This window comes from Pelobates fuscus, chromosome 8 (genome assembly GCF_036172605.1).
Source record: "Pelobates fuscus isolate aPelFus1 chromosome 8, aPelFus1.pri, whole genome shotgun sequence".
Lineage (NCBI taxonomy): Eukaryota > Metazoa > Chordata > Amphibia > Anura > Pelobatidae > Pelobates > Pelobates fuscus.
In genome coordinates, this window is record NC_086324.1 from 129,839,289 (window position 1) to 129,866,889 (window position 27,601).

The 27,601-nt window shown below is 39.6% G+C and overlaps 1 protein-coding gene across 1 annotated transcript in view; it reads left to right on the top strand.

Moving 5' to 3' along the window:
* Positions 1 to 25,607, top strand: part of NTAN1 (N-terminal asparagine amidase) — a 29,130-nt gene extending 3,523 nt beyond the window's left edge. Inside the window, exons 3-10 of the mRNA XM_063430312.1 lie at positions 14,215 to 14,280; positions 15,766 to 15,874; positions 16,405 to 16,478; positions 18,014 to 18,067; positions 19,737 to 19,790; positions 22,597 to 22,694; positions 22,992 to 23,105; positions 24,924 to 25,607. Of these exons, the coding sequence (XP_063286382.1) occupies positions 14,215 to 14,280; positions 15,766 to 15,874; positions 16,405 to 16,478; positions 18,014 to 18,067; positions 19,737 to 19,790; positions 22,597 to 22,694; positions 22,992 to 23,105; positions 24,924 to 25,103 (749 nt within the window). The 3' untranslated portion in view covers positions 25,104 to 25,607. The remainder of the gene's footprint in view (positions 1 to 14,214; positions 14,281 to 15,765; positions 15,875 to 16,404; positions 16,479 to 18,013; positions 18,068 to 19,736; positions 19,791 to 22,596; positions 22,695 to 22,991; positions 23,106 to 24,923) is intronic.
* Positions 25,608 to 27,601: the final 1,994 nt, after the last annotated feature.

Here is a 27,601-nt window from a genome sequence, read left to right on the forward strand (position 1 = left end):
AGGAAGTGACGCGAATGCAGGAAGTCCTGCACCCCTTCCCCCATTGCCCCCATCCACTTCCGCTTCCTCCTCCAGTACAGAATCCACCCCCTCTCGTACTAAATCTCCCCTTCCGGAACCAGAACCAACCCCCATTAGATCTGAATATCCTGATTTGGCGCCACTTCAGACTTCCGGTCAAGCTTCTTCTAGCTCGGCTCGAAGTGTTCTATTTACTAACTTTTCCCAAAACCAAGCTCCCACATCCTCATGCTTTATTACCCCCCGACCGGAACCTCTAACTGACGCCCCTCCACGTAGCCCCATACTAACCCGACAACTGACCGGTACCCAACAATTAAAACATTATCAGATGCCTCTTCGTCTGAATCCCGGGTCAGCCTATATTGATGCCGCAGGTCAAATGGCACATGCTGACCCAGTCTTCGTATATGTCCCGTTCACGACTACCGATCTCTTGAATTGGAAGACCCACAATTCCTCGTATACTGAGAAACCACAAGCTATGACTGATCTGTTCACCTCAATAGTTCAGACACATAACCCGACATGGGCTGATTGCCAGCAGTTATTAATGACTTTGTTTAACAATGAGGAAAGGACAAGGATTAATCAAGTGGCCATTAAAGCACTAGAGGATAGAGCCCGTGCCTTGAATCAAGCCAATCCGGCAGCATGGGCCGCAACACATTACCCTAATACTGATCCCGACTGGAATGTAAATGGTGCTGATATGGTTCAACTCAGAGCCTATAGAGACGCTATAATTGCTGGCATGAAAGCCGGAGGGAAGAAAGCCATTAATATGTCAAAGACAGTTGAGGTGATTCAGAAAAGTGATGAAGCGCCCAGTGTCTTTTATGACCGATTATTGGAGGCATACCGCTTGTATACCCCCTTTAATCCGGAAGACGCAGATAATTCCCGAATGGTGAACTCCGCCTTTGTCAGCCAAGCTTACGGAGATATTAAGCGCAAGCTACAGAAGTTAGAAGGGTTTGCAGGAATGTCTATCACCCAATTAATGGAGGTAGCGAATAAGGTATACATGAATAGGGAAACAGAAAGTAAGAAAGAGGAAGAGCGCAAGATGCGTAAAAAGGCTGATATGCTAGCGGTAGCGATCGCAGGCGTAGATAGACGGGGCCCAGATAGAGGCGATAGTAGATGGAATAGGGAGCCTTTGAGTAGGAATCAATGCGCGTATTGCAAGGAAGAAGGGCATTGGAGGAACGAGTGTCCACAAAGAGAGCAGTACGAGAGAGACCAACCCAGGGCAGGATACGGAAACTTTAGAAGCAGAGCGAGAGGTAGAGGAGGCCCCGGAGGGAGTAATGGTAATAGAGGGAGCAATGGGAACAGAGGAAGTGTTAGGGAAGATAGGTATTTTCCAGCAGCGCAAAGGTCCCGCGATAGAGAAGGTAGGGACTTTGTAGGATTGACTGACACGGTCATGGAGGACTATTGATACCGACCGGGCTCCATCCCCCTTGGTCGAGCGGAGCCTATGGTCGATGTATCAATAGGGGGAAAACGGAGTGCGTTCATGATCGACACTGGTGCTGAACATTCGGTGGTGACTGACCTAGTTGCTCCTCCATCTGGAAGAACTATTACTGTAATAGGAGCAACTGGAAGAAGTGCTGCAAAACCGGTTCTTAAAAGTCGACTCTGTACATTGGGAGGCCACGTAGTAAAACATCAATTCCTTTATATGCCTGAATGTCCAGTCCAACTGCTGGGACGTGATATGCTATCTAAGTTACAAGCGCAGATTACGTTCCTACCAAATGGAACAACATCCTTAAAGTTTAATGGACCTTCAGGTATTATGACATTATCCGTACCAAAGGAAGAAGAGTGGCGACTTTATACAGCGTTGACTAGCCAAAACCCTAGGAGTGATGAGTCCTTATTCAACATACCAGGAGTTTGGGCAGAGAACAACCCACCAGGACTGGCCCGCAATATTCCACCTATTAAAATCGAACTAAAACTTGGGGTTTATCCAGTGAGCCTAAGACAATATCACATCCCGCAGAAGGCTAAGAAGAACATCCAATCTTATCTGGATAAGTTCATACGGTATGGTATCCTAAAATTCTGTACTTCCCCCTGGAACACCCCATTGCTGCCTGTTCAAAAGCCCGGTACAGATGAGTATCGACCTGTGCAGGACTTGAGAGCAGTCAATGATGCGGTTGTTAGTATACATCCAGTTGTACCCAATCCATATAACCTGCTTGCTTTAATTCCGGGCGGGGCTACTTATTTTACAGTCTTAGACCTCAAAGATGCCTTCTTTTGCCTCCGAATTGCCGCAGAAAGTCAATGTATCTTCGCTTTCCAATGGGAAAACGCTGTAACGGGCTCAAAACGCCAAATGACCTGGACAAGACTGCCCCAAGGGTTTAAAAATTCACCTACCCTATTTGGTTCAGCTCTAAGTCAAGATTTATTGGATTTCGAGTCCATCCCAGGAGAGTGTGTATTGTTACAATATGTAGATGACTTGTTGATAGCAGCAGTTACAAAGGAAATATGTCAGCAAGCAACGCACGATCTACTACACATTCTCTGGAAGGCAGGATACAAGGTGTCTAGAAAGAAGGCTCAGTTGTGTTTGCCAACTGTCAAATATCTGGGATTCCATATCTCTGAAGGTCAAAGAATAATGGGGCCAGAGAGAAAAGAAGCTGTGTGCCAAATACCAACACCCAAGAATAGAAGACAAGTGTGAGAGTTCTTGGGGGCAGCAGGCTTCTGTAGGATATGGATTCCCAGTTATGCGATATTGGCGAAACCTCTGTATACAGCTATCAAGGGTACAGAGCACGACCCCTTCTTATGGACTCAAGAACAGCAAACGGCATTTGAAGATGTGAAGAAGGCTTTGATGAGTGCCCCAGCATTAGGTCTACCTGATCACACACGACCATTCTACCTGTATGTACATGAGCAAAGAAGAATGGCTGTGGGAGTATTGACACAGTACTTGGGATCATGGCAAAGACCTGTTGCCTACATGTCTAAGCAACTGGATGCAGTGGCCAGCGGACTTCCACCTTGTCTAAGAGCCGTAGCTGCAGCCGCCCTGCTAGTAGCTGAAGCCGATAAACTCACTCTGGGTCAAGAACTTTATGTACGAGTCCCACATGCAGTACAGACGTTGTTGGATTACAAAGGAAATCATTGGTTTAGTAATAGCCGTATGACCAAGTATCAAGCAATGTTGTGTGAAAACCCAAGAGTGCATTTAGAGACTGTAAACACCTTAAATCCAGCTACCCTTTTGCCACAACCTACTGAAAGTCAACATGATTGTTTGGAAGTAATGGATGAAGTATTTTCAAGTAGACCAGATCTTCGTGATTTTCCCATCCAGAACCCCGATGTTCAATATTACACCGACGGCAGTAGTTATGTGAAAGAAGGGATCCGCTATGCAGGATATGCAGTAACAACAATTGACAAGGTGATAGAAGCTCGGCCACTGGCGAAAGGAACATCAGCACAAAAGGCAGAATTGATAGCATTGACACGAGCGTTACAATTGGCTGAAGGTTTAAGAGTGAACATCTACACGGACTCCAAGTATGCGTTTTTAACCACTCATGCCCACGGAGCTTTGTATAAAGAAAGAGGACTATTGAATTCAGAAGGCAAAGAAATCAAGTATGCAGCTGAAATCCTACAACTATTGGAAGCAGTGTGGGAGCCGAAAGAAGTCGGTATTATTCATTGTCGAGCGCATATGAGAGGAGATGGTGATGTAACCAAGGGAAATCGGATGGCAGATAGTGCAGCTAAGCGTGCCGCTGAATCGGGAAGACAGGAGTATGTGGGGCATATAGCTGCTCTTATACCAACTCCACTGTCTCAATGGACTCCAGTTTATACAGCTCAAGAAGAGGAGTGGTTAAAGACTGAACCTGGAAAGTATTTGGAGAACAAATGGTTTCAGTTAGAAGATGGAAGAATAGTCATTCCAGCATCACTAGCGGTAGAAATTGTCCAAAACTATCACAACGGGACACATTCTGGGAGAGACAGCACAGAAGAATCTCTCAGAAAACATTTCTACATACCAAGATTGTCCAACTTGACTCAGGCCATTGTACGAAGATGTGTAACGTGTGCTAAAAATAATGCAAGGCAAGGACCAGTAAAGCCACCAGGAGTCCAGTTTATGGGGGGACTCCCCATGTCCGATTTACAAATTGACTATACAGTGATGCCTAAATCGGGTGGACATCGTTACCTGTTGGTAATTGTGTGTACCTATTCAGGCTGGGTAGAAGCATGTCCTACTCGTACAGAGAAAGCAGGAGAAGTTGTGAGATTCCTGCTACGAGAAATAATACCCCGATATGGACTACCCTGCTCTATAGGATCGGACAATGGTCCAGCTTTTGTTCATCAGTGCCTACAACAACTGACTCATATGCTTGGTATAAAGTGGAGGCTTCATACGGCATATAGACCCCAGAGTTCTGGTAAAGTAGAGAGAATGAATAGAACTATTAAGAATCAGTTGGCTAAAATGTGTCAGGAAACCCAACTTAAGTGGAACGTTCTCTTACCCATAGCTCTATTGCGAATCCGCAGTACACCTACCAGAAGGATGGGCCTCTCTCCTTTTGAAATCATGTATGGGCGACCACCTCCCGTACTTGGTAACTTAAGGGGGGATTTGAGTCAGTTGGGAGAAGGAATTACCCGGCAGCAGGTTGTAGAGTTGGGTAAGACTATGGAGGAGGTACAGAAATGGGTACAAGATAGATTACCTGTGAATATTTATCCCCCAGTTCATAGTTACCACCCAGGAGACCAAGTGTGGATTAAAGAGTGGAATAATGTACCGTTAGGGCCCAAGTGGAGAGGACCTTATGTTGTTCTTTTGTCTACCCCTACAGCGATAAAAGTAGCCGAAGTGACTCCGTGGATACATCACTCCAGGGTTAAACCAGCAGCAGTCGATTCTTGGCAAGTTACAGCAGATCCAGAGAATCCCTGCAAGATCCGGTTAAAGCGCACGACTCAGTCGGAGTAACCAGGAACCTTGTGGATTACAAATTTTATTGTTTCAGAGATTTGGTAAAGTGAGTGTTTAGACGGCCATAATAAAGCCTGTCCGCTCACCAACGTGTGATTTAAAAGCCAGGAAAGTCTCGAAGGGACCCCTGTGAAGACGAGCAGAACTCCATTCCCTGCAGCCCTTACATCCTGGAAGCTGAGGTGCCTTCGCACGGACGAAGACTGAGGATGACGACGAAAGAAGTGCTTATGATAATGTTTATTTATGTGTATTTTTATATTCAGGAAGGTAGAGGTACCGACACTCCTAGCTGTGAGGTATGCATTAAGACTACAAGAACAGGTAACCATATTTCCCAAACCCTAATTTGGCATTCACAATACGAGTGTAAAGGAGATGTATCAAGATGTAGATACCTAAATATAGAATATAGTGTGTGCCATTTAGGAGTAGGAGAACCTAAGTGCTTCAGTCCGGAGTATCAACCTCGTACAATTTGGTTGACTCTCAGGAATGGAGATCCTCAGGGGACCCTAATTAATAAGACGGTGTTAGAATCCGTACATTCTTCGGGTGTTCTGCTATTTGATGCGTGTAAGGCAATATCAAGTGGTAGAAAGCCGTGGAATGTATGTGGGGATCTTAGATGGGAGAGGACGTATGGGTCTAACGATAAATATATTTGTCCCAGTAGTAAAAATAAATATGTGAGTCCTAGATGCCCAAATAGAGATTATAACTTTTGCCCATATTGGTCTTGTGTGGGGTGGGCAACTTGGGGACAGACAGTAGACAAGGACATGATTGTGACTAAGTTGCCTACCAGCCCATATTGTAAGTCTATGGAATGCAATCCAGTCCATATACTTATAAATAACCCCGACAAGTTCTTAGATAAATATGGTAATTTATTTGGGTTTCAAATATATGGGACGGGTTTAGATCCTGGGACAGTATTGTTTATAGGGATAGAGACTGATACGGTATCCTCCCAAACTCATCAAGTATACCATTCCTTTTATGAAGAGATGAGCATAGATAATAAGATCCCCCATAATGCTAAAAACCTGTTCATCGATTTAGCCGAAAGTATTGCCGGTAGTCTTAATGTTACCAACTGCTATGTGTGTGGAGGTACTAACATGGGAGACCAATGGCCTTGGGAAGCAAAGGAGGTAATGTCCGGTTCTGAGGCAGTTGACCAATTAATATCTACACAAGCCGATTATCATATGAGTGTTAGAGGTAAATCTGAGTGGAGATTAAAGACCTCCATCATAGGTTATGTTTGCATAGCAAGGAAAGGAATGATGTATAATACTTCTGTAGGAGAATTAACTTGTCTAGGGCAAAAAGCTTATGATGATGATACAAAGAATACAACTTGGTGGTCGGCTTCAAATGTCTCAGAACCATCTAACCCGTTTGCTAGATACGCCAATTTAAAGGATGTGTGGTTTGATCTATCCATCACATCTACCTGGAGAGCCCCAGCAAATTTGTACTGGATCTGTGGTAAGAAAGCCTATTCGGAGTTGCCACAGGACTGGGAAGGGGCATGTGTGTTGGGTATGCTCAAACCATCCTTCTTCTTGTTACCTATTGAAACAGGTGAGACTTTAGGTGTTAAAGTGTATGATGTGAATCATAGGAAGAAAAGGGGACCCATAGAGATAGGCGCCTGGGAAGATAATGAATGGCCTCCCCAGCGTATTATAGATTATTATGGGCCAACCACGTGGGCAGAAGATGGTACCTTTGGTTATAGAACCCCTATTTATATGCTCAACCGTATTATACGATTACAGGTGGTGGTTGAGATCATTACTAACGAGACATCACAAGCGCTCAATCTTCTAGCGAAGCACAATACCAGGATGAGGACAGCAGTCTACCAAAATAGATTAGCCTTGGATTACCTTTTGGCAGTAGAGGGAGGTGTATGTGGGAAGTTTAACCTGAGCAATTGCTGTCTTCAAATAGATGACGAAGGGCAAGCAATAGCTGAGCTTACTAGCCATATGGTTAAACTAGCGCATGTGCCTACTCAGGTATGGAAAGGGTATAATCCAAGTAGTTGGTTTGGTAGCTGGTATGAGTGGTTTGGAGGGCTTAAGGCAGTGGTAGGTGGAGTCCTACTGATTTTAATGTTGTGTCTACTCCTGCCGTGTCTTATACCCTTAGTAGTTAGGTCTGTGCAAAGCCTGATAGAAAATATAGCAGAGAGGAAGGCTGCTGCACAGATAATGGCAATTTATAAATATAAGGCTCTAGATCAGGGAGAACCAATGCAGGAAGATGAGTGTTGAAGATTCACATCATAAGATAAGTCTGGTCTGGTTCAAGGTAACCTGCGGTGTATGCAAACTAAGGTTAAGTGATGCCTCAAGTAATTGTGAAATATCAAGAGGCATCAAAGGGGGGAATGTGGTGGAATCTCGGTAAAAATAAATTTAGTAGGCCGAGATTACCACGTGGCATGTGTACGTGCATATGCTGACGTATCGATCAGTTGGTTGCACGAGGCAAGATACGATCAGTAGTGTACGGAGCATGTGCAAGAATACAGGATATAGTATTCCCCTCCTCCATTGTGCTGGACAAGCCATGCGGTCAAACAGGAAGTTAATTCTTATGTGTATTGATTGGTCAAGAGAATGTGCGGGTGGAGCTTAATATGGGAGGAGTTATGTGCCTATGTAAGGAGCCTGCACTATTGTCCGGGGCTCAGAACTTGCTGTATTTTGGTGACATTAGTCCCTCTGAGTCCCGATCGGTGATCCAATAAAGCATCTCTTCCTTCCTGAAGAAACCTGTGTCCATCTCTCTGTGCTTTGCTTCCGTCAGTTTCTCCAGTATCAATATCATGATCTACCTTACGGTAAATATCCATGGGAGGCCTGCGGCAGAGAAACAAAAGGAGGTATATTCAGACGTGCTAATCACGTTTGTGGGACTTTTGTTATTTCTTCACCTCGATTTCCCCATTTGCTCTGTGCCGTAGGTTTTCCCTTTAAGAGGAGTTCGAGCTGTTGATTTCAGCTTTTTCAATTATCTGTTGAATACATCTTTTAAGCGTACAAGTTAAATATTTCAAACAGCTGACATGTTAACCATTTTTGAACACACTAAACATCATGTTATCTGTATCTTGAGCCTTGGGTCAATACAGGCAAAGTGTATTATTCCCAACAACGGGAATATTATTATTATTATAATTCATAATGTAAGCTCATATAGTCAAAACGGGAATAATATCTATCCCCCTCTTTGGACCAGGGTCCTGGATTACCAGTCCACCCTGTGATCTGGGGCCAGGTCAAAAAAACGAGTGGCAAAAACTCATATTTGAGGAAAAAAGCACATCTGGAAAACCCTGAGTGAGGGCCATGACTGTGTAGACATGTCATCCCCTCACGTTGACAGCATTAGTGACTTATAAAACCCGCACTTGTAAGTAAATAGCTCGGGTATCGGGATTGGGAAACACTTCCTGATTAGTTTCAAAAGGCCCATTTACATATTAAATCATGAGATAACTTATAATCAGTTTGTAATTCTAACAATAATCCCAATCATGACCTTGCGTCCTATGCCTCCTAATCACATCCCTATTTCGAAGGTCCAGTCATATCCATACTTAATAAATGGGAATCCATCCTTGGTACACTCAACAAACTTAGTACATCCATGCCTGAGTAAGGCTAACTCTACAAAAAAAAAAAAAAATAACAAAATAGTTCAATAGTCCAGCATAGTCCAGAAAAATAGAATAAGTCTTTCAAGGAGAATAAAGAATGTTAGACATCATAAACTTTGTTCCATAATCTTAGACACCATAACATAGCTAAGGGTAGCAATATGGCTGACAACAAGACAATGTCAGCTTCCACATAGTTCTTAATTCTTCTGTTTGCTGGATGTTCACCACAATGCTCTGTGCAACACCCCAATTGTTGAAAGGGTAAAACAGAAATAGCGGCATTAGACAGCGCTGCACCTTCAGGACTTTCCAAGTTAGTTTATGTCCTCATTAAGTAAGCATCTCAGTTTCTTCGGCCAGCATGGATTTTGACCAAACAGATTTAATTGCAAAAAAGGTAGGTAGGCAGGTAGGTCAGCCAGAGAGATTGGTGTGTAGTCCCAAATAGCAGGCGGCACAAATACTCCAGTATGGTCTCTATAATCATACAAACACAAGGATCAGTACGACATCAATAAAGTAATTATCTAGGCTAAACTCAAATTAGAGACTAAAGTTAAATCCTTAACTTGTGTAACATGTACTTCTCTCAGTGTTGCTTATATTTCATTGCATTTGTCCTTTATAAAATTTTAATACATAATTTCCCTTTAGAATGCCTTTGTATGGATGAGAGAAGCACTCATTTAATATAAATGCTTGTTGGACAGGATGAGTATTAAAACACTAACATATACATATTGAAATAATTCCCAATAAAATACTGTTCTTAAACTTAAACCTTAATATGATAATCCCAATTAATTACTTTAATGGAATTGGAATGCTGAATTCTGTCAAAAATGTTGTGGACCCAGGTAACATTTTTTTTTTCCCAAACCAAAACCTTTTATAGATCCCGATGTCCAAAAATCCACCAGTTCTGTATGTGTGTGATCATGTTTTATTACTGTACAGTTATCCCACTTACAGCCTATGCAAACAATGTCTAGGTCCCAACTTCAGCTTGTACATCCTCTAAGAGCCAGCATTAATACTGTTTTATCACTCAAAACTATAGATAAAGTATTAAAAACATGAACCATCTGTGTATTAGGCTGATGTTGTTGGGTATAGGTATAGGTTGGAAGCTGTGGTTGGTATTGAGGAACCTGCCAGGGTGGGTCCTTGAATGCCAGCTGGGTCAGGTTCTCCCTTAGCACCGGGTTCTCCTTTGTTTCCTTGAGCACCAGGTTCACCATTGTTACCCTTAGGTCCAGGGGAACCTCCGGGGCCTTGAGGTCCAGGAGCACCACAGGCACCAGGGAAGCCAGGGGGAATAAGCAATACCCGGAGTACCAGTGGGGCCAGCTTGATCGGGAGAACCGGGTTCACCACAAGCACCTTGGGGTGAACCCCTGCTATCCACAATTAAAACAGTGCTGAAGTTGCTACCTCTACAAAAGTTAGACCCTTTGATCAAATTCTCTACCTCTGCCTCTAAAACTTTTCTGATTCAATCTCCTATCACCTCCCAAATGTCCTTGTCTCGCCTGCTTAAGATCACAATCCTTTGTGACCGATACAACATACTCCTTTCCCTCTTTCTTTATATAAAAACAACTTGCTGTATCTTTCTCATGAATCTTCCCAAGAAAATAAGTTGGGGTCAAAGAGGGCCAGTCACAGACCAACAGTTTAACCAAAAGTGAACAAGGAGAAAACATATTCCATAAGCAGGTCGAGATTACCTAACTCACACCCCCTCTTTGTGTACACCTCTTTATGTACCACACAGATATAATATTAATAAGCTTTTGAAAATTATTGTATATGTATAGCACGGTTGTCTAGGGGTGTATACATAAACAGTGAAAGTAGAGTCTTCATGTAGGGTTTGCAATACTGACAGTCTGGGTCATAGCATTAATGCAGACATGCGGTTAGGTACTTTTCCATTGTCAGAATACATTGAAAACACTAATATATTGCAAATATTAAAATCATATTGCAGCTGTTACCTATACCTGCAAGGATATGGTTGTAATACTTCAATTGAGTTCAAATTGAGTATCAAAAGTCTAACCACAAAAACTACATTTTATATGCTTATAAAAATGAGTTTAACCCCTTAGCGATTTAATAGGTTGACCTCTTCCCATAGTATGGTTCCTTTTATAATTATTATATTATTTATTCTCAATTGGGTCTGCAAAATGCTTTCAATTTACCAATACAAATATAATACAGTAGTTTAGAATTGCCTCACTTATAATCATCAATTGTCTTATCTCTTAAAAATACCATTTCATCATTTTGCTATAATCAATGAGGCATACTAGATGAATCTTTATCTTGGAAAAAACTTATCCTATACATCCATTCATTTTTTTTCTTGTTAAATAACCATATAACATAACAATTGTTTATGTTAAAGATAACATTTTTCTTTTTCTTTGATTTAGATAATGCAATGCACTTTAAAAGTAGAGTTAACTCTAAATACTCCCCTAATAATACGGAGAAAGAGAGAGCCATTTAAAATTCTAAACGTGGATCCACGATTTTGAAAAGCAGATTTTTTCCAGGGGCCCCTTTTTCGTGAGCTGATCAGCATTTAATCTGTTGTAAAAAGACACTAAAGGCTTGAGTTAATGACATGCAAATATTCTTTAAATAGTCTTCATACTCATTGTAATATCACACATGTCCTCTTATAACACAGAACACAACGAATGTAGCAGATATCCAGCAGACATGCCAATACAAAAAGCATATTCATGGACAGGCAATTAACTCAATCCAAAATAAATTAATAAACGTCACACTCAAAAGAAACACAGACATAATGTAGGTTCCCATGTTCGTGCATTATGCATTTCTGCAAACTATGCAAGCAGTACTGCTTTAAGATTAGATCAGAGAACCTGGCAACTGGACAGGAAACTCGAATATTGGCAAGAAGTCCATTATTACAACAGAATTTTGGAAAACAGCTAAAACGTACAAAGACAGTGTTTTTTTTTTTCTTTTGCTTTAAGGATTACAACTCCTATTGCTCTTGGACTAGTATTCAATAATAAATCAGTTATTTAATAGATTATTACGCTGCCATTTCCATCTGTATCAATACTGAGACAAACTTATTCAAATATAATTTAAAATAACACAGCAAAATACCCATTAACATACATGTCAATTAAACTGCATACTTCAAAATGAGTAACCAAAACACACATTTATCACAATCACCATTTACACAGAATAAACTTTCAACAGTTAGTATCAAATTTATTTAAGAGTTCTGGTACCAAAGGTTTTTTTTTTCTTTTTAAAGAAGGGATCCCGTACGGCCATATAACGCGTTTGACTTAAACATTTGTATAACACTTGCATTAACCAGTTGCAACACATGTACCCTGTCAATAGAATTTCTCTCTTATACGCTTATAGAACATTTGGACCAGATTACACAGACATGGTATCACCTGCATTTGTCAGAACTCTCAAAGACTCAAAATATTTAAACTAGTCCATGTTAAAGGCATGGCAAAATTTTGACCGGTCAATTTGAGTTCCCAAAAGTCATAACAACACAGGTAAAAACCTTTGTCCATGGTTTTCTGATCCTACATTCCATGAAAAAAAATTGCAAACCCACTTCTGCACAGTTTGGGTCACAATTAATAAAATCTCAGCATCCCCATACAAGAATTTACAGATTTTCACAATGCTACAGAATACATACAATGTCAGAGGAGCTGCCCAATCCTTTCTCCCTGGGGAGGGGGGTAAAAGGGAGCTTTATGGAGCAGTGGGAACCCCTTGTCCCTGCTTGGGGAGTTCTAACTATCACAGCAAGGATAGCACCCAAATCATTATTATCTTTAGGGGACAGGATGGGTATAATGAGTATGGGGTGTAATCAGGAGGGAGTAATGATTTGGAGTTGTTAAAAACAACGTTCCCATTTTATTTATCTTAACCCCCTTATCACAGACTTTATGCTTAAAATCAGAGTTGCACAGTCACTTAAAACAGCACATAAAGTAGCAAGCTTGAGTAATGCCAAACATACATCATACAGGGTTAAAACAATTCCGTCCTTTTTTTTTAAATCTTTCTTTGCAAAAGTGACATGTACATAAACTACAACGCAGTCTGCCAAAGACTGAAAATCTGTTTTACAACCTACCAAAGGCAACCTCTTCCAAAGAGGGATCTTGGGACGTCTCCCATACACACTTTTACCACCTGCCAAAGGTGAACCTCTACCAAAGAGGAATAGTCTTTTTACCATAGACAATTGTGCACAATGCTGCCTGCCAAAGGCTTACCTCCTACCTAAGGAGTTAAAAAAGTCTACCTGAGACTTAAAAAAAACATGTCTACCAAAGACATTATGCAGTGAAAATCCCTTTAAAATTTAAATAGTAAACAACCCCATTTAAATAACTAAGCAATGTGTGGGGGATAGGAGATGCAGGTAAAGAAGGTCTACAAAGAACCTCGTACCTGTCATCTCCGTTCCGACCAATTGCACCCAAAACTTCTGACACCAGAAATGTATTTGTAGATACAAATATCCATTTTGATATCTATCCTAGCTGTTCATATAAGGGTTAATTTGAACGAAGAATAAATTTGGCATTTTATCTTCTATTCTCGGAAATAGGATTTATATAAAATCCTAGTTACGGGAAAAATACTGATTTCGAAATGTTCTTGTTAATTGTCCAAGATATCGGTATTTGTAAATATCTGGCTTTAATCAAATATGTAATGCGTTATATGACTAAAGATTATAACTAGAAACAGCTGTTTATAACTTGTGAAAAACATATTATGTAATAAATGCTCATGACCTCCACCGACATGAAAATGGGGTATATATGCAACTGACGTTTAATTAAACTTTGAATTGGTTATTGAACACGTCTCTGCTATTCGTTTCCAATTTCCAGAGCTCTGAATGAGTTGGCAAATATCCATCATCCACAAAGGGCCCAGGCTGATTTAATCCCCAACAATAGGGTCAGGAAAACAAATATGTATTCCTGACTCTATAGTGTTAAAAACACATTTTAGCCACCCAGCCCCACCTTGCACCCTTAAAACAAAAGAAAACGTACCCATAGGAGGCTAATGGTATGGACGGCAAAAGACCACGCTGGCCAATCAGCATCTCCTCATAGAGATTTATTGACTCAGTGCATCTCTATGAGGAAAGTTCACGTTGTGCAGCACTGACCCAGGGAGCACCTCTAGTGGCCGTCTGAGTTACTGCCAACTACATTAAGCTGTAGTTGTTCTGGTGACTATAGTGTCCCTTTGAGACAGAACACATGAAGTGTCTGTAAATCTTGTCTGTCTCTGCAATTGCCTGCTTGAATTAAAGGATATATTTGATTTGCAGTACCTTATTATGTCATGGGATGGTTACACTTACACGTAAGTGAAGACTAGTCCATCTGACTCTTTCTTCTCTGAATAGGTGCCATTTCTATACTTGGTTCTGATGATGCCACTACGTGCCACATTGTAGTGCTAAGACACACAGGTATGTTACTTTCTCCAATTGCGACTAAAATGGTCATAAACTGGTTTGTTAAAATACGGATTTAAGGGATGGGTTGATGAGATATGGCCCCTTATTTAAAATAAAAATAAAATAAAAAATATCAGTTTATCTTCTTATAGAACTCTCCTCGGCATTGAAACTCCTTTTTGTAAGATTTTTGCTACAACCAGGCCCTTTCTAACAAGACAAAATATACCTACAGTTTTATGATGGGAAAAAATGTCAGCCTCTGTCTTTGGAACATTGGACAATTTTTTTAAAGGTCTAGAATCTATGATCTTAGGTTTATTCGGAACTGTGTGCCCTGTGTGATGTGCTTTTTCATCTGAAAAATTATATTTTATTGGCAAGATCTTTGACCGTTTTAATTTACTTTTTCTTTCTCTACTTTTCTTTTTCCCTCTTTTATCCCTTGCCTTTTCTTCCTCATTCAGCTTTTGATATGCTTTATATTTTTAATTACTGAAGTTATGTTTCTGTATTATATGTAAAATATTCAATTAAAGCAAAAAAACCCCAGCAATTTAATTGTCTTAGAAATGCATTATAACATTAAATTTGGTCAAATAAGACCAACAGTTATTGACCATGGTTAATGTTTTATTAATGTCATAGTTTTGAGTGTTAGGATTGTGTAGATTGAATATTATCACATCATTTACCTCTTATTTAGTTTTACAGATCTCTAACTTCTAGACTGAAGTACACAAACACAGGTCAAATATTAAAGAGACACTCTAAACACCATAATAACTTCATCTCATTCAAGTGATTACGGTATCTGGATCCCCTGGAGCAGTTCCACTATTCAATGTTTTCAATTGGTTCAACACAGAATCAGGGTCCTCGGGTGTATGCAGCCCAGGACTCTTTCTGATACTTGGGCTAATGCTTCCGTATCACATCAAGCAGCAGTGATAGGCTGATCAGAATACTATTGCTGTTGTCCATCGCTGGTATGAGTAGATGTAGCCATATCTTCAGTGTGGGGCAGATCTGGGGGAGAAGGGACCCTTATTCAGTGCTATACCATTTGAAAACAGGTTAACGTTGAACAGTGTTACGGCCTTAGGGATCTGTGGGTACTATAACCACATCAATGTGTCCCTTTACACAATAAAATAGGATGCAGTGAGAATACTATATTTCTTTATTTTTTTGTAGTCTCGTGTTATCCTCCATACACATCAATATTGTACTGTCACACAATCTCACCTATACTGATAAAGGTTATTTTTTGGTGTATCAAACTAATTCTGAATGCAGGACACTGATAAGGTCCGTAGTAGCAACATAATATAGATGAATATTTAACTCATTTCCACTTCACCCCTTACATGCGGTATTGTCCTTACTTTGCGTTTATAGATTTAATTTTCACATTTACTGTATACATGCTCTTATTGATAGAATGTTTTGCTTCAGTGTGCTCACATTGTTTTGTTTACACCAATCATATATCAGGAAGTGAGGCCACGTGCTTAGCACATTGTGATGGGTCGGATACGGAGAGCGAAGTGGCAGACATTTTGTATGCTGTCCAATCCTTATCTCAAAATACTAAGGAAGGAAGGTATGTTTTTTTATTGGATACACTTGAGAACAAGAATATACCTGACATACTGCTTCAGTATCATAAGAGAACTTCTATAGGTTTCAGATATTTAATATTGTGTGAAATTGGCTATGCCAAGTCCTCTTAAAAATGGCTCCCCTCAGTTTGCAAAATTAAGTTAAAGGGACACCATGGTCACCAAAACAACTATAGCTTAATGAAGCAGTTTGTATGTATAGATCATGCCCCTGCAGCCTCACTGCTCAATCCTTTGCCATTTAGGAGTTAAATCCCTTTGTTTATGAACCCTAGTCACACCTCCCTGCATGTAACTTACACAGCCTTCCTAAACACTTCCTGTAAATAGTCATCTAATGTTTACCCTTCCTTTATTGTAAATACAGATTAATTTCAAATAGGTTATCTCGTGCTTTGTTGATAGCTTACTAGAACCTGCAGGAGCTTACTATATGTAATTAATTTGAATCTTAACCCTAATTTTGTGTTAAGAATTGTTATTTACGGATAAACTGTTCTGCTTTTCTCAGGCTAGAATTACACCTTATTGGAGGGTTCATTGATAAAAGACGTCTGTCACAGAAGCTATCAAGTCAGCTCCTTAGTAAGTCAATGAGTAGAATATATGTTTTGTAATAGTTGCCCTTAATGACCTTTAGTTTAATCAAAATGTTACATTAATTTTAACAGTGCAATTATTTAAGTGAGCACCTTGAACACCATAACCATTACAGCCTGCTGTAGTAGTTATGGTGCCAGGAGTCCTTGGCACGCTCCCAGTGTAATTTGTAAAACTGTTTTAGAATACAGTAAGAACTATAAGGATGTGGAATTCTCTGCCTGAAGAGGTGGTTTTATCAGAGTCCATACAGATGTTTAAACAGCAACTAGATGCATACTTGCAAAAACAGAATATTCAAGGATATCATTTTTCAATGTAGGGTAATAGCTTTTTGATCCAAGGATAAATCTGACTGCCATTCTGGGGTCAAGACTGATTTTTTTTCCCCCTTGTTTTTTGCAAAATTGGAAGTGCTTCAGACTGGGTTTTTTTTTTGTGCCTTCTTTTGGATCAACCGCAAAAAACAAATGTGAGGAAGGCTGAACTTAATGGACGCATGTCTCTTTTCAGCCTATGTAACTATGTAACACCTGTGTGCCCGCACCACATCTGGTCTGCTCTTGCAAAAGAAGCCAGATGTCGTCCCTGAGCTAAGCATGGCTCAATAGAGACAATCAGGGCAGCTTTCTTAGCTCAGTGGACCTTAACCAGATTCTGTGACCGCAGGCAGCTGGTGGTTCCAGGTAAGTTGTCAAAGTGTTCTTAATCGGTTTAAGAAATTATACTGGGAAAGTGCTAGAGCACTCCTAATACCATAACCACTGCATAGGGTTTTAGTGGTTATGGAGGCTAGAGTGTTCTTTTTAATAAATGTCAGTAATTTTATTTAATTTAATTTTTTTGCTATTAAAACATTATTTATGGAGAACTGACAAGGGGACTGTACATTTTAAGCCAAAGGTGGGAAGGAAATAGATCTTCAACATACCACAATTTACCATTGACAAATTATGTTTAGGCAACTTCTCAGGAACTGTTACCCAGCCTTAAAGAAACGTTTAAAAAAACAATATTCAGTTTTAACATTTGGATTGTTCCTTTAACTATGAAGATGCACTCCCAAATAAAAATAAATGAATACATTACTTGTCTTTTTATTCAGCGGCAAGCTCTCTCTCTTACCACTGCTCCGTTCCGCTGCGAGGAGATTGTCCGTGACGATAATCTCCCCTTCCAGTTCAGACCAAACTTTCGCATGCGACTCATTGGGAAGCATTAACTAATCCCTAAGTAAGCTATTTGCTTCTGTTTGAACTGTCATTCAGGAAGAGTCAAAAAGCAACCAAGATGGCGATCAATCAGAATACCATCAACATGGTCCTGTATGATATGTGTTGCAAGTTGGTGTTCCCTCCATAACTTTATCCTTTTCAGTAGCCACAGGAAATTCATCTGACCTTGGGTCACTCTACCCATTGGATGTGCATAGACACACCAGGAATGATCTGGTAAAAAGCAGCCTTTCATGTAAATATTATAACGTCTTAATGTATAGTCATTTTTATTAATTTTCGCAGAAGCCTTCGACAGACAGACAGATGACATCTATCTAATTACGTTTTGTGTTTCAGGTACAATACTAGTATAATCGTTATTTTTGTATTTTTTTTTTATCATGACTATAAATCAAACACTGGGCATTTTGTCATGTTTGATAATCTTTAATTACTGGTTGTGTGCTTTAATGCAGGAATGGAACACCAGAAGCCATGTCCTTATTCCGGTGGTTATAGTTTCCCCATTTTACAGTTAAAGAATTCTTAACCAACTTCCTGGTTTAACTTTTGCTGCACCATTGATTCACACTTGGTGGGAATTACAAAGTCTTCTAAATGGGAAAACTATCGGTACAGGAAGAATGTTTGGCAATTTCACTATCTGTAATAACTGTCTTTGAAGGTCCATCAGTCTCCAAGCTAAATATCTATTGACCTCTAACTAGTGGCTTCCAAAAAAACCATAGCACAATTTTTTTTGCATGTTACGGACACGTATAGGTGTCTCAGGTGTTATGTACCTTTTGGTTATTGCCATTGTATGGCTGTCCTTGGCTGTCTCCTAATGCATAAAGTTTCCCATTCAGACGGTGGTTTCTCCTAAAACAATTACAATTATTTATGTAGTACCAAACTATTCAACAGCCCTATGCAGTAGGTAAGCAGGGCAAACACATTTTAATGAAACATGTTTGACATACAAGAACAGTAGGTGAAGAGGGTCTAAATATGCTTACTATGTGATAACAAGGTGCCAAGCGTGATGATTAAGGATCATAACCTGCTATAGCTTTATCGTTTCAAATTTAAAGGGTAGGCAGCAAGTGTACCCACATTTTAATGTTTTTATATAAATCCATTAAAATTATAAAAAAAAGAAAAATTCTCATTTATAAAGTTCAGAAACGGCAGCATTTGTATGGTTTACAGAAGTTTACTGCAAGTGGCAGACCCTTCACTTGCCAGGAAGGCACTGCCAATCAAAGGCCCCCCATTATCGTTTATGGAATTATTCTTACCTCTAAACCCTTGACCAGCTAGAGTCTATAGGACTTCAGTTTTAATCATCACATAGGATGAGTGGACCTGTTCAATAAGCTAATAACATCCATACCTCAGCTCCTATTAGTTTTTCACCATCATAATCTTACCAGTGATGCTTAACAGAATGCTCCAAGTACCATAACCACTACAGCCTCCTGGAGTGGTTATGGTGCTAGGAGTGCTCTGCACTGTCCCACATTAAGTAGTAAAAGCTGTCATAGCAAGGTCTGACCACTTTCTGGTTTCTGCTACAGGCCGTCCTTCTAGTCTTTTATAAGAGAATTCTGTCAGTTCTGCAGGGCTAAGAGAGTGTCTGCGAGTGTCTGCACCCTAGGCCAATTAACTCATCCTGCATCGGTCAGTGACCTCCAGCTTCTTCTTGCAGGAAAAGATTGAATGCTGGTGCATGGGGGACCCGGCTAAGTTGTCTCGCTGTATTTAAACAGTTTGACTTCTTATTGTTGGACGGTGCGTGCCAGGCAACTCCTGGCACCATGACCATTACATGTACCATGACCATGTAATCTGCATGTATTCAGTGTATTGGTCACTAGCGTGTCAAATGTGCGGATCTGTCCTTAAAATCTAATATTTGACATGGTTTGCAATGTATCACCACTTGCTGTCATTTACTAATGCCTAAATACTAGGTAACAAGATGGCAAATTTGACACAGTGTTTATTTTCTCTTTTTCTACAGAATTAAATGACAAGGAGGATAAAGGTATCCATCTTCCAATAATATATGGGATAGGTACGTTTTATCAAGAAAAGGGGAAATAAGTCATTTATCTGGAGTAAAATTACTGATGGTGATCAGTCAGAAGAAAAATCTTATTAGAAAATAACTATTCATATAAACAGTTTAATATTTACCGTATTTTTTCACTCCATAAGACACACCTGGCCATAAGAAGCAGCTAGTTTTAGAGGGGGAAAACAAGGGAAAAAAAAATTCTGAATTAAATGGTGTACTAAACTATTTATCAGAATAATATTTCAACCATGTAAAGTGAACAGCAGTCAACAGTGGCATCAAGAACACTGGTACAGTTTACACACGCACGAATGCATACACACACTGACACACAGATACACATACCTAAACATACACACAGATACACATACCTAAACATACACACTGACACACAGATACACATACCTAAACATACACACTGACACACAAATTGCAGTTGACATATAATTAACCACCCCGTGTTTCCATACCTTTTGCTGCAGGGAGGTGAATTCCTGGAGCTGGCTGATGGGATGGGAATCTGCCTGCAGAGCTCTTTCTCCTCCCTCCTCCTCTCTCAGCGTGCCTTCAGTCCTCCCAGCCCGCGCGGTCAGTAAGCTGGGAGGAAGTAACAGATAGTCACTTCCTCCCAGCACACTCTGCTCGGGAGAAGCTCAGTATCGGCTCTCTGCAGCCTCTCCTCCTCCATGCCGCACTATCTCAGTATGCATTCGCTCCATAAGATGCACAGACATTATCCCTTACTTTTGAGTAGGAAAAAAAGTGAGTCCTATGGAGCGAAAAATACGGTATATGGAAACTGAACAAAAAAACACAACCAAAAACTTAGTTATTTACTAGGTTGAGATTTGTCAGGAATTACAAATTTAAAATACAAAAGTGAATTACAAATTTAAGGCCAGAGTTGCTGAACTGGAAAAGTTCTCAGCTGTACTTTCAGTTTGGCTATTTTGGCCTTAAATTTGAAATTCACTTTGAATTCCTGGCATTTCTCACTTTAGTAAATATCTCTGCTGGATAAATTGTTTGAACATGTCTTTATAAAAAAAACAATGTCTATTATATTTTTTAACAAACATTTTATATTATATCAGAGTTGCCTATTTTGCCGTTTCCATGCTTATAATTCTGATACCATGTAGTAGAGCTCCTTAACCCTCTCCTCATGGCACACCTAACAGTCGAGTATTTAGGGATTACCTGGGTGTTTCTAAGGTGTTTAGAAAAGGAAAAACACTTTAGAGTCTAAGATGGTTTTATTTATTTACATTTTTTTTTATAAACGACTTAGACACACCCGTGTAATCCTTAAATCCTCAACTGTTAGGCGTGCCATGAGGAGAGGGGTGAGGTGCTCTGTCATAGAAGATACGATACGAATGCAATAGGTGAAATATAAAAACCCAGTAGATTATATCAAGGATCTATTGTTGCGTAGAGCCATGTGAACCGGTGATAGGGGGATTTTGTACCCTTTGAGAATTACCCCATTTCTTCGAGGGAGAAGCAAGTGGTTGATTACTTTTGTGCTTTAGATGCTTTTCAATTATGCTTAAATCTGGTAATTGTGGAGGTCATAGACAGAGTTTAGGTGGTTCCATGGAGGTCAGGTTGTGTGGTGTGGTGCATATAATGATATTACACTGGAATATGGGAAAGGCTTGATGGTACAGTGTTTCCTTAGCTGGATGCACTGGTCCTGCCACATTACCTTGTATTGACCATGCAGAGCAACCATCAGATCTGATGACTTCAACTTCGTTGCTACCATGTATCTACAGATCCCACATCACTTTTTTAACAAACATTGTGTATTGAACAAATCCTTAGGTTTTGTCTATGAGTATGATGCAGCCAGGAAATAATTTGTAATTTGCTGGATACGTTTTGTGTTGCAAACAGTGTCTATAGGAGGTATCCAGTGGATCCAAGTGTCTTCTAGGTCAATAAGAAACCAATGAACACCCCTCATATCCTCATCTGTGAAAAATACAAATGTGGTGTAATGCTTGGGCATATGTTTACGCAACTAGAACCTTTTAACTACATAATTCAGGCATTCATTGAAGGTTATTCACACAATCGTTGGAGAATTTTTCCAGTTTAGCTATTTTTAGATGTGAAGTGATAATACTGATTTAAGTATGATGAGATTTTTTATGGCTGTTAATCCTAAAATGGACGGCTTTTTGTATCTAATGGACTGTAGTTTCTAGATGTTTTTAGATGGAGATATTGTCACATGAAAGGAATGCTCCAGACACGTAGAGCATGTCACCTTGCTGAAGTGCTTTATGTTTTTGGAGTCACATTTGTGCCAGGAGCACCTTCCTGGCTGTCAATCACAGAGCCAAGGAGGTTTTCTTCTGCTTGTTTGCTCTACCGATCGAACAGTGGTGGCTAGTGCACGCCTGCCTTCACCCATTCTCAGTGAGTTGTATTACAGCTCATTGAGAAGCAGTAGAATCCACAAATACATGCGCAAACAAGCTCGAAAGCTCCAGCACAGAGGCTTTTCAAATTCTGCAGACAAGAGACCTGCAGCTTATGCAAGCTATTTTTAGATATACCCCAAATTTTAAAAAAATACATAAATACGAGCAGGCATGTTTTCATTGCTAAAACCTTTCAAAATATTTTGTCAGGCTGCACTGTAACGTGTCATTTTGTGTTTTTTTGGGGGGTAATACTTAGGAAGCTAAAATACTTATGGACTAATCCATACTTTCTCCGGTTGACTATCTGCATTTTAAATCATACTGAACATGTCTTGTGACAAACTAATAACTTTATGTTCCCTTAGCTGTAAATGTTAAAACCGCAGAGATCTTCAGGGCAAACTGCCAAGACAGACATCCGGATGAAGATTTGAGATCTGCTTACACTTTCACCGGAGGAACGGTATAAAAAACTTGTTACGAATAATATATAATATTATAAACCTCTGTTTATTCACTGGGTGATAATTGTGGCAAGTTTACAAAATAAACAGTTAAGAACAATGTGAATGGGCAAAATCTCAGTAAGTTGTCTATTGGTCTCATAGAAGTTTTAGTTTGCATTGTCATTGCATTATATTGTTCTATAATATTGTGTAAGCTGTAAGTGGACTCAATGATCATCAATAATTTTATGCATAAAGATGTGCTTATATCACCATTTAAAGACTATACCTTTTTTTTTTTTCTACGTTCACAGATGCTGAGTATTTATGATCCAAAAAAAGAGCAATTAAAGATCGGACCTTATTCCTGGATACCTTTCCCAAACATTGATTTCTGGTTGGAGCAAGAGGATGAACAGATTCTTGAAGTAAGTAATTACAAATGGAGAAAGTGTTTTGTGTGTGTGTGTATATGTATAATTTGTGTGTTTTTTTTTCTTTTTTTTTGTGTACTAATGGATAACTAGAGTGGTTTGTCTTTTAGTGTAGACTTTGGAATCTGATGATCAGTTTTAATGCTAAATATCTCTAGCAGTTATCAGAAACCAGCTCGGCTAGTCAATCATTTAATTTTTTTTAATTGAAATGGGAACTGTCCTGTCCTATGATTTGTAATATCAATAGAATTACATGTCCAAATCCAAACCTTGTTATCCTGCAACTGGGTGCCTCCATCTTACCTCCCAGTCAATCATTTTTATAAACTCTGTGCCCTGGGAGTCAGCAAGCGTACAGGGATGAAATATGAATTTGCAATCTATACCATGGCTGTGCCTGGACTGAACTGTCAATTTCTAAATTCAGAAACTTAAACAAAACACACGTGCATCACATAGAAAAGATGTAACCTATATTCAGAGGTGTAATGTCCAGAGCAGTATCAGTTCTCCTTTGATCATCTTCAGGACTATAATTCACAATTTATTATAAGTGTCCTGACATCACCTATGAAAAGACCGAGCAATAAGGATCCTATGAATGCTCGGTCTGTGAAAGTGTTGTGACTTCCTTTGACCATAGTTGATGCAGGTTGTGCCGAAGTCACAGGTGGACCTCCACGCTGACACACGTGCAACTGATTTGCTGCTCTTTTCATTAATCTGTTCTTTATTCAATTTAGGTCAATTTATTTTACATTCCAGACATTTCACCCAGTAAAACCTAGGATAAAAACAAACAAACTATAAAATAAAACCAACTTCTATAAAAGATATTCTGCACAACCTATTAAGGAAACATGAATGCATATATTTATCATTTGGGTTTCTTAAATAATCTCCGAACTGTAGTGAATTAAAATACAAATGGCAAAATCTTATCTAAAATCCCCAAATTGAGAGTGTAGTTTAGTTGGATACTTATTTTTTTCCAAATACATTTGTGGCTTATTCAGCAAAAACTATGAGTTAATTATGATTTCTCTTCCAAAGTAATTTTTTCAAAACAATTTTTTTAACGGGACATCATTATTGAATTGGTTCTTGTTCCTGTAGTCATCCATCCAGCTATCGTTAAGCCATTTTCAGGCAGATTAACACATAATGAGATTTCCTGGCCACGCACAGGCCAGTCCCCACTTGATGTACAGCAGAGATTACTTCCTTCTAGCCATACAGATTCATACTAGCCATGGACAGTTGTGATTTGCTAAGAGTGTGAGCAGACTGTTTACAGCCTATCACAGCCATCCATTGCTGCTCAGGCTAATGCGTCCTCATTACCCTAAGCAGCAAAGAGGGTATGAGCTGCATGGATTCTTCTTTACCATTAAAAATGTTTTAACAATAAATGAAGTGTGGTGCCAGGGAACTTCAGGCGCAATAACCACTTCAATGGGATGAAACACTTACAGTGCCAAGAGTGACCGTTTAAGTTTAATCTAATGTTATACCTCCTTCAAGCCTCTTGTGTTTTTAGTACAATCATTCACACTAGCGTTCTTACACTTTCCTTCTGAGGCCAATTCCAGTTTTGTTGTACTAATTGCTCTTGATATCTCTACATTCATGCAAGCAAGCCTTTTAATAATTTCTAAGTGAAAAAAGTGCTTTAAGATCCACATTTCTAGTGTGCCTTGACTATCAAGTGCTGTTGGCGGTGTCTGACTCCCCTACAGTCACGGCTTGAAGTATCCAAGTAATTGTTATACCATGCACAACGGTTCCACGTGTCTCTTCTTTTCACAGTGTTTCTCTACGTCACCACTGGCAGAGCCACCACATTTTGTTGCCCACATTCGATCAACCCTTCATTTTCTTAAAGAAAATCCACAACCAACAAAGTCCATCTTTACAGATCGAAAACCACGTGTGTACAGGAAACGGGTGGACGGGACCTGGGAGAGAGTGCTAACTGAGATGGTTTAGTGGAATTAGGGATGTGGATTCTATGATCACAGTGCCAAAACTGCCAGTTACTGTACTTATTTTTTATATGGAACATTATGATAATGTTTCTGTGGCACATAATCATAATTCTGAACAGACTGGGACCATTTAAGGGCTGATTTATCTTGTATATGCAAGACTTGTTATCCATTTGTATTTCAGATCCTTTCACAATGCACATTCTTTATTTTCCATATGTGTGAATACCACTTGTAAAAACACATGCCATTGGACCATGGTGCTTTCATTCTATGCAATTCCTTTAATATGAGGGCCAAGATTGTAATGAAAACATTTGAGGGCTAGAAGTGTGCGAGACACATTGCAAAACATGGCGTTCGCACACCAATGTTGGTTTTAGGGTTAAGAGACATCCTCTAGCCTATGTACATGGACTTGTTTATATTACTGTTTGCATTGTTTTAGACCAATTGTCCGTCTGGATTTTATGGTGACCTCAATAACAAAAAATTCTGAAAACACTGACTTTGCATTGTCTTTATTTATTTTATATCATGATTATTTAACTCGTATGTTTGACATGTTTCAGATCATTCCATGTTGGTGTAAGGTGTTTAGGAATCAGATTGTAGTGAATGCAATATATAATGGGCTCTTAAAGGGTTAAATTTCAGTATTGTAGTGCTGACATTTTATAGGGTAAGTTAATATAGAGCCGCTATAATGGCGCCACACAGAAAGGAGTGCAGTGCCAGTTTGTCATCTGCATTTTTGTTAATTTTATTAAATGTAAAACCTCCTTACAGTAGTTTGAGTGGTGGTATTTGAAATGTAACTTGTGAATTTGAACTTTTTGAGGGATTGATTCTATACCTTCTTTCACCAAAGTGCTGGTAATATAAAACACAAATATACCCCTCATCTTCAAATTAAAGGAACACTATAGTCACCTAAATTACTTTAGCTAAATAAAGCAGTTTTAGTGTATAGATCATTCCCTTGCAATTTCACTGTCATTTAGGAGTTATATCACTTTGTTTCTGTTTATGCAGCCCTAGCCCCACCTCCCCTGGCTATGATTGACAGAGCCTGCATGAAAAAAACTGGTTTCACTTTCAAACAGATGTAATTTACCTTAAATAATTGTATATCAATCTCTAAATTGAACTTTAATCACATACAGGAGGCTCTTGCAGGGTCTAGCAAGCTATTAACATAGCAGGGGATAAGAAAATCTCAATTAAACAGAACTTGCAATAAGGAAAGCCTAAATAGGGCTCTCTTTACAGGAAGTGTTTATGGAAGGCTGTGCAAGTCACATGCAGGGAGGTGTGACTAGGGTTCATAAACAAAGGGATTTAACTCATAAATGGCAGAGGATTGAGCAGTGAGGCTGCAGGGGCATGTTCTATACACCAAAACTGCTTCATTAAGCTAAAGTTGTTCAGGTGACTATAGTGTCCCTTTAAGATATTTGACATTTCTTAGTAATACAGGGAGTTGGTAAGATTCCCTTTTTGACTACATCTTTCCTAGACCAAACCTCCAAGTAGTCTCTGTGCCACCCAAGAAAAGGTGCCTTAATTACAAACAAAGCACCAAGAAAACTCCTACAAACCTAGTTGGTCAGCACTCTGATGTCATAGAATAGGTTAATATGTACTTGCTGTATTGCACTTTAATATTCCAGTTTATTCTGGCTAAATACAGATGCCCGCAGTGTTCGGTGTTAAGAAATAAGACTGCAAACTTAGAAAAACAAATACCAAGCACAGGCTTACACCTCCCCAGGATGTAGAATTTAACCAGATATGTAAGAGTACAGTATTGTGTGTATTTCAGATGAAAAATGCTATACATCCATGATGACAATCTGACATGAACATCTAAGCAATAAGACATCATTATTCATTCTTAAAGGATCACTATATAGTCAGGAACACAAACATGTATTCCTGACCCTATAGTGAAAATCCACCATTTAGGTGGCTAGCCCCCTTTAGAATGGGTTAAAGCTCACCTTATTTTCGGCTCTCCACAGGTCCGCCAGCGTTGGCCGCGCCCCCGTGGTTGCATCCTAAAAATTGCAGATTTTTAGCCAATCCAATGCTTTCCCATGGGTCAGATGCATTGAATCAATGCATCTGAGGAAAATTCAGCGTCCCCATGCAAAGCGTGAGGACGCTGAACGGCAGGGCTGCTTACTGTGCAGCCCTGAGCCAGGAAGCCCCTCCAGTGTCCATCTAAGGAGTGGCCAGTTGGAGGTGTCCCTAGGGGCAATGTAAACACTGCCTTTTCCCTGAAAAGGCAGTGTTTGCATGAAAATGTCTGAAGGGAGCTATTATACTCACCAGAACAACCACATTAAGCTGTAGTTGTTCTGGTGACTATACTGTCCCTTTAATCTGCTTCTGTACTATCTTTGGTCATTTATAAAGATATCAACGGTTTTTAACTTTATTACAAGAATAAAATCCTGAACTCATTTAGAAGAATGTGAATTTCTGATCTGCAAC